The 10,820-nt window shown below is 47.0% G+C and overlaps 3 protein-coding genes across 3 annotated transcripts; all 3 read left to right on the top strand.

Annotated features, from left to right (window-relative positions):
• The first annotated feature begins 1,837 nt into the window (after positions 1 to 1,837).
• LOC9641130 (cytochrome P450 CYP72A219) lies at positions 1,838 to 3,595 on the top strand. The gene is made up of 5 exons (XM_024668043.1): positions 1,838 to 2,120; positions 2,178 to 2,404; positions 2,458 to 2,699; positions 2,741 to 3,089; positions 3,141 to 3,595. The coding sequence occupies exons 1-5, from the start codon at positions 1,838 to 1,840 to the stop codon at positions 3,567 to 3,569; spliced, it is 1,530 nt and encodes a 509-aa protein (XP_024523811.1). The 3' UTR covers positions 3,570 to 3,595.
• Positions 3,596 to 7,327: 3,732 nt separating this feature from the next.
• On the top strand, positions 7,328 to 9,019 carry LOC112343933 (pentatricopeptide repeat-containing protein At2g34400-like). Its single transcript, XM_024668042.1, has 3 exons — positions 7,328 to 8,603; positions 8,685 to 8,869; positions 8,934 to 9,019. The coding sequence occupies exons 1-2, from the start codon at positions 7,328 to 7,330 to the stop codon at positions 8,795 to 8,797; spliced, it is 1,389 nt and encodes a 462-aa protein (XP_024523810.1). The 3' UTR covers positions 8,798 to 8,869; positions 8,934 to 9,019.
• Positions 8,800 to 9,489, top strand: LOC9641131 (pentatricopeptide repeat-containing protein At5g50990). Its single transcript, XM_024668041.1, has one exon. It carries the CDS (start codon positions 8,800 to 8,802, stop codon positions 9,487 to 9,489), a length of 690 nt encoding a protein of 229 aa, XP_024523809.1.
• Positions 9,490 to 10,820: the final 1,331 nt, after the last annotated feature.

Below are 10,820 nucleotides of genomic sequence, written 5' to 3'. Positions count from 1 at the left end.
TGATATTATATACAACTATCCTTGAGAGTCATCCACCATCGTAGCTTCCGCTCTTCTTCTCTTCATGGTATCAGAGCCCTGAGGGCTTCAGATCCTGGGACGATGGCGCTGGCCGAGGAGGAGGCCAGCGAGGATGACGATGAGCCACCAGACGTGGCTGAGAGGTGCCAAGATTTGGCACTGTGCTGCATTGAGTGCCAAGGTAACGGCACTAGCAAGCTGAGCAAGGCGCTAGGGTGTGATCGAGCAGAGACTGGCCCGGAGGCGCTGGCAGAGGTGCTGAGAGAGGGCTGGCTTGAGGCACCGAGTGGTACTGGAGTGCTGAGTGAGGCGCTGGAGAGCAGCCGAAGGCGCTGGCAGAGGCGCTGAGAGGAGGCACCGAGCAGAGACTCCACTGGAGCGCTGAGTGAGGCGCTGCTGTGAGAAGGTGCTGGCAGAGGCGCTGAGAGGAGGCACTGAGCAGGTCCAGAGGCAAGCAGAGAGGCGGAGAGACTGCACTAGGGCGCTGAGCAAGGTGCCGAGAGGCGGAGAGACTGCACTAGGGCGCTGAGCAAGGCGCTGAGGCGCTGGCACAGGCGCTGAGAGAGGGCTGGCGTGAGGCACCGAGCACAGGCACGAGCAGAGAGGCACTGGCAGAGGCGCTGAGAGAGGAGAGACTGCGATCAGAGGCCGTGAACGAGGCGCTAGGGCGTGCGAGGCCCCGCAGAGACTCACTAGAGGTGAGTGCTGGGCGTAGAGGCACGAGGCCCCGAGGGCTGGCCGAGCAGAGACTCCACTCGAGCGCTGAGTGAGGCGCTGGTGTGAGAATGCACTGGTAGAGGCGCTGAGAGGAGGCACTGAGCAGAGACAGATTTCTGTCGTGGATACGACAGAGTGCTTGGATGCAGAGGGAGAGTGATCTCAGATTCATGTCATCGAGATCGAGAGGGAGTGTTGAGGTATACGCTCTCTATGACCGGTTGGCAGCGGAAGTAGCCCGAGTCCATGATCCGGTCTAGGATTGGAATGGCTGGGGATACTTCGAGTTCCTCCAGCTGGGAGGATTGTAAAACCCGAAGAGAAAGCGACGAGATGTAGCGAAGATCCTCGTCGGTGACACCGTTTGTGGGATCCAGCCGGACGTAGAGTTCGCGCTCTTGAAGGCTGTCAAAGAGACGACCACAGTAGAGAAGCTGGATGAGACGGCCCAGCTTGCCCAGTCCTCCCCAATCGAAGAGAAAGTTGGTCTGGCATCTGGACACCAGATAGGCTTCCAACGACTCGACAAGAGCCCTAACCAGTTTTTTCTTTCCGGCCAGATCCCTCTGGTGCGCCATAGCCAAGTCCTTCTGCCACAGCCGCATCTTTCTCTCTAGCACGAGACACCTATTTATTCTTGTTTCGGTTGAGAATACTGGCCCTTATTTTATCAAATCTCTTTTATAGCCTACCTTTTTACTCAGCTTGTGAGAAATTTTAACTATACTTTTATTTTTAATTCACGTGAACATGACAAATGGGTATCTTTTGGAACATGTATAGACGCACGCAAATAGGAATGACACGTAACCTCAAACACCTAGAGTAGAGAATTTCTAGAATTCTTTTGTTTCTCTAAGTTAGATATTTTCCAGTATTTGCAAGCCCCCTTTAACAAAAGAATTTCATGTGATTTCAAAGGATGAGACATTTTAGTTTTTTGCAATACTTTTATTTTAATTCATATTTTATTACATGCTTTTAAAACAGTTGGTTTGAACTCTTGCAAAATGGTTGAACAAAATGTCAGGAATAGCATGTTACCTTAACATTTAAGAGTAGAGAATTTCTAGAGTTGAATATTGCTATGGAACTAGATATGGTTTTCGTGATCCCAGTTCTAGCAACTGGACTTGTGGGTGTGATTGTGTATGCTTTGCTTTGGAAGTTTTGGATCGCTCCAAGTAGAAAAGAGGCTGTTCTGAGGAAGCAGGGGATCAAGGGTCCTTCTCTAGGCCCGCCTCAGCTCTTCAAGGGCGGAAACAAGGACGAGGTGCTCAAGCGGAGGTTCTCCAAGCGGAAATTCACGCTCGAGTTTGATGGAGATCATGATATTCTTTCGCACGTTCTTCCAGACATTCATAGCTTCTCCAAGAAATATGGTACGGTACTATGAACATAGCTAGGTTAAATTCTTTCTGTTCTCTTCGAAATTCCAGAAATGCCGTACATGTACTGGTGGGGGAATGAGCTACGGATGACTGTCACTGATCCTGAGGTGGTAAGATGGGTTTTATCGAAGAATCCACAGTCATTTGGAAAGTCTGCTTCGATCCAAGCCACTCTTATCAAATTGCTTGGTTACGGTCTCGTTGCTTCAAATGGTGAGCACTGGGCTCAGCACAGAAGAGTGGTCGGCCCAGCTTTTCATCTGGAAAAGCTCAAGGTAAAATTCAGGAAAATAATTGCTTTTCAACATACTTTAATTATTATTTGCAGAATATCATGGCTGGAACCATGGTCGATTGCACCTCTAAAGTGCTGTCCAGATGGGATAACGATGGAGAATTTGAGATTGATGTTGAAAAGGAGTTCTCCTTCCTGGCTGCGGATGTGATCTCCCACACTGCATTTGGAAGCAGCTTTGAGAAGGGCAGAAGGATTTTTCATCTTCTCAACTTGCAAGCTGAGCTTTTGACCAAGATTGCATTCTCACCAATGCAATGGATGCCCTTTGGAAGGTAATATATCACTGGTAATAATTAAACTATGGATCTTTCAGGTTGCATCCACTGAGGGAAAACCTCCAACTATGGGAAGTCCAAAAGGAGCTCGATGCAATATTGCTTGGTCTCGTCAAAGATCGCCGCAAATCAGCTTCGTATGGGAGAGACTTGCTGGGTCTGATGTTGGAGCAGAGCAAAGATAACCCGGCTTTCAAAGATGACAAACTCGTTGGAGAGTGCAAGACGTTCTACATTGCTGGGCAGGAAACCACGGCCACCCTCTTAACTTGGGCAATGTATTTGCTTTCACAACACCGTGAATGGCAAGACCGCGCCCGCAAAGAAGTTCTTGAGGTTTGTAAAGAAGATGAGATCAATGCCGAGGCTCTAAACAAGCTAAAGCTGGTAAGCAAACAAAACTTATCGTAAATTCAATCTTGTGATTTTGTTTTCCAGGTTGGAATGATCTTAAACGAAACATTGCGACTCTATCCTCCTATACCAATCATTCAACGAGGGACCTTCAATGACACAACCATGGGCGATAAGATCAGCATTCCCAAAGGTATTGTTCTCGTCATTCCAATCCTGGCCATGCACCACGACAAGGAGCAATGGGGTGGCGATGCCCACGAATTCAACCCAGAGCGATTTGCGAGAGGAGCTTCCAAGGCGTGCAAGCATCCCAATGCCTTCATGCCCTTTTCTTTCGGGCCGCGGGTTTGTATCGGGCAGACTTTTGCTCTCGTCGAGGCCAAAATCGCACTCGCTATGATTCTTAGGAGGTTTTCTGCAAGCCACTCACCAAATTATCAGCACTGCCCTGTGTCGGGCGTGACTCTCAAACCACTTCATGGTATGCAACTTACATTCACAAGGCGATAAAATATCAAGAAAGGGATTAAAGGGTATTTTATAAATTTATATATTAAATCCAAATATTATATAATTAATATGATTAAATGTTTTACAAATAAGAAAAAAATAAAAAAATAAATCTTTTTCTGCTGTTTTGATTTTAATGGAATAAAACGTATAAAAGCTGGTAATGACCTTATAAGGGGTACAAGCTTGTTTCTGCTTGCGGTGAGGCACTATAAGCTCTCCACAAAGAGTTATCATGGTGGAGACTTCCCCCAAACCGAGTTGGATAGGAACTGCCTAGACTAGTGGCAGTCACAAGTTTGCTTTGTTTTTCTTCCAGTTACTCGGTGCTGGAAGTCTCCATCACTGGAACCTGGTAAAGCTGCTTGGGTTTTGCTCCGAGGGATCAAACAGGCTCCTTGTCTAAGCACATGACGAATGGATTGCTGGACAAGTCACTCACCTGTAGTCGTCCTTTTCTATCCAGCATAAGTGGGATAAGAATATGGGACACGTGCTTGTGCTAGGTGTACTTTTGGACCAAAGCTGAAAGACCCGGCTGTGATGACTGTTGAAAACCTTGGATTTTCGCTCTTCAGACAAATTGGAAAAGTCAATTTTCTTTACATGTTAGGGCATCGCAGTACGTTCCAAGAGGTCTGGCTGCTAGTGTCCCCGTGACATTGCCCCAAACCGTTCATGGGCTTTGAATCCTTGCCTAGTACAGAAGCCAGCCATAGGCCTGCTATTTGAGTACTATGTAGGATTGAGCTTGGAAGCATCATTGGAGGAGGTATCTGGTACAATAGAGCTTGTTCTGGAGTATGAAACGATAGTATCTTTCATACTAGCCTTTAAGATATAGAATTTGGGGATTTACAATTGGCTCCCGGAATAAGTATATTATAAATTTTTGTATTTTGTTAACATATATAAATTTACAAAGTTATAGAAAGATTACTGTTTCAAATATGTTTATAATATAAATTTATATTTAACATATAAACACGAAGACTAAATATATTATTAATTAAATATTTCTTATTTATAAAGATTTGCTATACATGGTAAGCAGGGTTCTAAATATTAAAAAAAGTTAAAAGTAACAATTTTATTCAAGATTACACAATGTAAACTTCAAATCTTGCTTTTTCTTTTTTGTTTTCCATCTCAAAACTATTGTTTTTAATAATGTCATAAAAACATTAGATAAAGAAAATAACTATTACCTTCTTAGCTAGATTATCAAGTTTTTAATGTCCCAGAAATTTTATTTATTTGGGATTCTATAAATGCTTCAAAGTGTGTTTTTGACTGTTTTTTTTCATTCACTTCATTTTGTATTTTTGATTGATTATTGACTATTGTATTTGTATACTAAATTAACATTACAGAGACAGCACAAGTTCCAAATCTCACAAGGAAAAATAGGGTGATGGTTTAAAATAAGCTAGAATTGATTAGGGTGTTTAAAAGTGATAAACACAAGAATAATGGTAGAATATCCCAAATATTCAAGCATATAGGTATATCTATTACCATTTACTTTCTAGATTTTAAATATGATTTATTTTCTTTTTACTAAAATTATAAATAAAAGATTAAATAGATTGTTGGTTTGCTTAAGAAAACAGTGAATATATCTAGAATATATTTGGATAATTTAAAATATTCTACCATCTAATGGTTGTTATTCAATTTTGTATTTTTAATTTATAAACGTTCTTAAGAACTTCCTAGTATATTCTTGTTTATTCTTTCATTTGTTTATAATTTTTGATCAATTGGATTATTTAATACTATCATTAAACCATGCAACGCAGCAAATTATTAATATAATATTTGTTCTATAACCCAATTGTGTAGCTTTATTTCAAGAAAAATAATCATTAAATTGCTGAATTGCTTATGCATTGTCGGTGAGCCGCTTGCATCCTGGAACAAACAAATCGGGGGGAGAGAGAGACAGACAGAGAGGCCTGCCCGTCCAAGAAAGCCAAGAACGAAATGAGGCTCGAAATCTCCAGTTCTGCTCGTCAGAATCATTGCTTCGATTGCTATGGATGCGTCGTCCTCTCGTCGCGATTGCGGAGCTTTTCAAGCGAGAAACACCAATCCTGACGCAGGCATCAACGGCATCCGACACGCAACCGACGGCAGAGAACTCAGGCTCAGTGGCACAAGCATGTTTCATTGCTTAATTGTTTCTCTCGAGCAGTCTAGCTCTGCTATTGCTGAAGAAAAATGACAAACAAAAAAGAAATATTCAATGGCTAACAATCTTACCTGTTTCTTCGTGATGGCCAATTCTTGTGCAAACTTCAGTTTTTTCTTCTTTTCTTGGAAACTTACAAGCATTCAAGCTTACATCCTGGCAAAGCCAAAGAGATTGATAGAGCTTACGGGTTGTGCAAATTAGCGAAGAGCCATAACAACTGCCCTCATTCCCGAGAGCTCGGGGCTGCGTTTTAGAGTTGTTGCGCAAGGAACCTCCTTGCTTTTCTCGCTGGCACTGTTGTCCTCGTCTAGATCCATCGGGAACTCTTGGAGATCATCGTCTTGAAACTGGCCTGTTATCGGAAGCGTTCCTGGAAAACAGCACTGTAACTTGGTGAGAAACTGGCAGAGAAAAATGGTGGTTACGAGCTTGCCCTAGGTGACGGTCAAGAGAGTAATGAAATATCACACATGAAAGGTATTCAAGCCCGGCTAAGAAAATGAACGAGCAAGAAAAGAAAATATCGCACCAAAAATCGAACCCGTCAATCCATCCTTGGAAACATGACTCGCGCGCTTTGAGAATCACGAGTGACCAGGATTCACTTTGCTACAATCAATTTAACAAAAAACCTATTCTAAGAAAAGATTTCTTTCTAGTTCAAAGTGTTTTTCATATAGGAAGCTGGCCATGCATCCCAGCGCGATTGGTATCGCCCTGCGAGAGTGCTTGGCCAGTTTCTCGCCGGTGTGGCCAGGATGTTCGAATCAACATATACTTGCGCAAATTTCCACTGCCACTGGAATTATGTGATCTCTGCCTCTTGATCGTCGAGAATTCCTCCTAAATCTCGTTAGTAACACTCCAGATCCTCCAAACCCCCAGCAACGGGCTCGGCCTCGCAAAGAAATGCTACCGAAATCGATCAATCCGTGAACAATTGCAAGCAGACAGTGACCATGAGCGTGCACGCATAGTTCAGTGGAAGGTGGACAAATGCCGCCTCGCATTCTACTGTCAAAACCATCTTCCTTTTACCCGTTTGGTCCGTTAAGGGCAAAGTTACTCTTGAACTTGATCCGCCAGAGGAAGCTCATGCCCTGAACGTTCATGCTTTTCCTTTCTCTAAGATTATAACCCGCCTGGTTCTCGAGTTTGATTACAAATCTTGCAAACCAAAAGCATGAAGTACCTTCAGTTGCAGCTGGTTTAAAAGAGCCGAGCTGTTTCTCTACTCGAAAATGCACAGCGCCTGACTGAAATCTCCTCCTCCACAAGTGTGACAGGTCTGGAAATCAGTTCCATCCTGTGTTGAAGCTCTCTTTGACTCTGCTGGCTCGACCACCAAACGCGTTCTCCTTTGTAGAAATATAGCAGCAAACGCTTTATGATTTTATGATTTTACCTCTGGGAGTCACTCTCATTTCCTACTTCAAGAGTCACTCTCATTTCCCGCCCATTTTTTCAAATCGCTAAATTGAGAGAGAGAACTCAAAGCTAAACGTTTTTGCCCAGATTTAAACGGCAAGTAGATTTCAAAGAGGAATATCCGTTAGGGTTTATGCCACTGATCCACGCCTACGCCCGGGCGATTCGGCAGTGCGCCGCCAATCTCCCCGACGCGATCTCTCTCCACTCTTGCATTGCGGCGGCCGGATTCGGCACGGATCCAGATCTCGGAGCGCTGCTCATCCAGCTCTACGGCAAGTGCGGCAGCGTCGATCGAGCTCGATCCCTGTTTGAATCGCTGCCCCGGAAGAGCTCTCTGTGCTGGAATTTCGTCATCGGCGCGTACGCGGGCAATGGACGAGGGGAAGAATCGCTGTATCTCTTTCGGCGAATGGCACTCGAGGGAGAGAGGCCCGACCGGCACACGTTTGTTCGAGTTCTTGGAGCTTGCACGAACACGGCTCAAGGTACCGCAATCCATCGCCATATCTCTTCCTCGGGGCTGGAATTTGATCTCATGCTCCAAAATTCTCTCGTGGCGTTGTATGGTAGATACGGGAGGGTCGATCTCGCGAGATCCGTGTTCCAATCCATTCCGGAGAAGAGCCTGGTATCCTGGAACGCGATGCTCACCGCATATGCCCGGAACGGGCATTCGAGAGAAGCCGCTCATGCTTACAACGAGATGATCTTTACCGGCATTGAGCCGAATGAGATCTCGTTTTCCAGCGGTCTCGGGTCCTGCGACGATCTGGAGCTGGGGCGATCAATCCACACGAGAACTCTGGCGGAGTTTCCTGCGATTTTCTTCGAGGCAATGGCGCAAACCTCGATCGTAAGCTTCTACTCGAGGCTTGGTCGTGTGGAGATCGCCAGAGCTTTCTTGGAGGAGACAAAGGTGGCGAGTGTGGCTCCGTGGAACGCTATGATCGCTGGGTATGCCCAGCACGGGCTTGTCAGGGAAGCTCTCGGGGCATACCATTCCATTGACTTGGAGGGGCTAGAGCCGAATCACAGGACTCTCACCACGGTTCTTGGTGCCTGCTCGAGCTCCAGGGACTTGAAAACCGGAAAGATGATCCATTCGCGAGCTGTTTGCTGTGGATTCGACAAGGAAGATCAAGTTCTCCAAGTCGCTGTTGTGAACTTCTATGGGAAATGCGGGGCAGTGGCCGATGCTCGACGAGTTTTTGATGGCATCGCGCAGAAGAGCGTCGTGGTGCATACTGCCATGATTGGTGGATATGCACAACACGGGCATAGCCTCGAGGCACTGGAGATCTACCATGCGATGAACGTTCCGCCCAACAGAGTGACATACTCCACTGTTCTAGCTGCGTGCTCGACTTTGGAGCAAGGAAAGGCGATCCACCAGCGAATTCTTGCAAGTAAGCTCGAGAACACTGGCCTTGTTTTGGAGACTGCTTTGGGAAGATGTATGCTAGCTTTGACGACTGTGCTTCTGCCAGGGGCGTTTTTGATCGAATGGAGCGGCGAGACTTGGTGGCATGGAACACGATGCTCGGGGGATATGTCCAGAGCGGTCGAGGGAAAGAAGCGCTGGAGCTGTATGAAGATATGAAGATGGATCCCGACTCCACAACTCTGTCGACGCTTCTCGGTGCGTGTTCTTTGCTGGGAGATTTGTCATCCGGTAAGATCTTTCATGAGCTCCTGATCGAGAGAAAGATGATGCAAGCTGACGCGTTCCTCTGCAGCTCGCTGGTGAACATGTACGCCAAGTGTGGGAGCGTCGGGACCGCGAGAGAAGTTTTTCACGCATTCCGAGCTGGTTTTGGCGCATCGTCCGTGCTCTGGAACACAATCCTCGCGGCGCTGGCTCACACCGGAGACTCAAGCCAGAGCCTGGAGTTGCTGCTGGAAATGGAGCTGGAGGGTGTGACCCCGGACTCGACCACTTTCGTGTGTGCTCTCGTGGCCTGCAACCATGCCGGGCTTCTCCAGCGGGGTAAGCTCTTGTTCCAGATCTTGGTTTCGGATCACTCCTCGCGGCCGAGCTTGGAGCACTTCCTGTGCATGGCTGATCTTCTAGGACGAGCAGGGCGCGTGGATTTTGCTCGGGAAGTGGTGGAGGGAATGCCGTTTGAAGCGGATACTGTAGCTTGGAAGGCGCTGCTGGGATCATCCAGAGGTAGCATCGATCTGGAAAAAGCGGCTTTTGCCGCACAGAGGCTTGTGGAAATGGACGAGGAGCTTGGACAGGCTTTTGTGCTGCTCTCCAATGCTTTCTCCTCGGACTCTCACGTTTTGTAGTTTAAAAGTGAGCGCCATGGACGAGTGGGACAAATAGGATGTTGCATTGCGAGGAGTTGACGAGGAAAGCGAGCAAGAGGAACCAAAGCCAGTGGCATCAAAGTCTAAGGAAAATGACTTTGTGGCCAAAGGTGTTCCACAGAGGTGTTCTTCAATCTAAGCTTCCATCATCAATAACTAATCCAAAACCTTGGCGAGCCTTTGAGAAAAGGTATGTTAAAAGAGCAGTATATAAAGTATATTCTCAACTGAAACGAGAATAAATACGTGTCTCGTGGCAAGGATTAGGGTAAATGGAGAGAATGAGGAGGGTGCTGTGGCAGAGGGACTTGGCTATGGCGCACCGCAGGGAGCTGGCCGGTAAGAGCAAATTGGTTAGAGCTCTTGCCGAGTCGTGGGAGCGAGGAAGCCTATCTAGTGTCCAGGTGCCAGACCAACTTTCTCTTCGATTGGGGCGGACTGGGCAAGCTGGGCCGTCTCGTCCAGCTTCTCTACTCTTTGACAGCCTTCAAGAGCGCGAACTCTACCTCCGGCTAGTTCCCACAAACGGTGTCACCGACGAGGACCTTCGCTACATCTCGTTGCTTTCTCTTCGGGTTTTACAATCCTCCCAGCTGGAGGAACTCGAAGCATCCCCAGCCATGATGCAGCGCCCCGTCTGGCTGCATCGGGAGGGCTGCTCGTAGTGGAAGTAGGCCGAGCCCATGATCCGGTCTAGGATTGGAACGCGGTTCTACAGGAAGACGAAGGACCGAGTTCTCCTGCGACTGCTGCGAGATGTGCTCCACGAGTACAAGGTAAGTGGCTACGTCTTCCGGTGGAAGGGGTGCGTACCCGGCGCCAACCGGTACGTGCATCGACGACGTGCATGCCCTCTCCCAGTTGATCCACGCGATCAACACTAGCCCTTTTACCAGCTTGCTCTTGACTGCAAGGCCACCAGAGTCCATCAGTCCCCACGACCATGCTTTGATAGTAAGCAGTTTCTCGTTCCAGTGATATGTAGTTAACGCCTTGTGCAGACATGCATGTACCACGGCTACTGCTGGATGATCAACACCCGGCTGCCGGTGTACAAGGCCCTCCCTGACTTGTCATACTCGGCCCTACGTTCTGGGCCGGAAGACCAGATTCTTGTTGCAGCAGCGGAAAACATGTAAGGAAACACCATCGAATTACCCTCTCTAACTCATTCCTTTCTCTGTTGGTCCAGGTATATGATGGAGCGAATACCCAATTATGTTGAGGTCTGTAAGCGAATGGAGCTCCTGCAGGCGAAGCTGGTTAGTCTTCCTTACTTTTTCTCCAGTCTGGAGGATGCTATCCTTGAA

The sequence above is a fragment of the Selaginella moellendorffii genome, unplaced genomic scaffold (genome assembly GCF_000143415.4).
Source record: "Selaginella moellendorffii unplaced genomic scaffold, v1.0 SELMOscaffold_332, whole genome shotgun sequence".
NCBI lineage: Eukaryota > Viridiplantae > Streptophyta > Lycopodiopsida > Selaginellales > Selaginellaceae > Selaginella > Selaginella moellendorffii.
The sequence above is the reverse complement of the archived record's forward strand: the minus strand, read 5'-3'. Positions and strand labels throughout refer to the sequence as shown.

Excerpts from the sequence above, each read along its gene's own strand:
- LOC112343933 (XM_024668042.1), top strand. The coding sequence starts at position 7,328 with ATGCCACTGATCCACGCCTACGCCCGGGCGATTCGGCAGTGCGCCGCC. Across the intron at positions 8,604-8,684 it reads CCACCAGCGAATTCTTGCAA|GGGCGTTTTTGATCGAATGG; the intron begins GTAAGCTCGAGA and ends TGCTTCTGCCAG.
- LOC9641131 (XM_024668041.1), top strand. The coding sequence starts at position 8,800 with ATGGATCCCGACTCCACAACTCTGTCGACGCTTCTCGGTGCGTGTTCT.
- LOC9641130 (XM_024668043.1), top strand. The coding sequence starts at position 1,838 with ATGGTTTTCGTGATCCCAGTTCTAGCAACTGGACTTGTGGGTGTGATT. Across the intron at positions 2,121-2,177 it reads TAGCTTCTCCAAGAAATATG|AAATGCCGTACATGTACTGG; the intron begins GTACGGTACTAT and ends TCGAAATTCCAG. Across the intron at positions 2,700-2,740 it reads CAATGGATGCCCTTTGGAAG|GTTGCATCCACTGAGGGAAA; the intron begins GTAATATATCAC and ends TGGATCTTTCAG.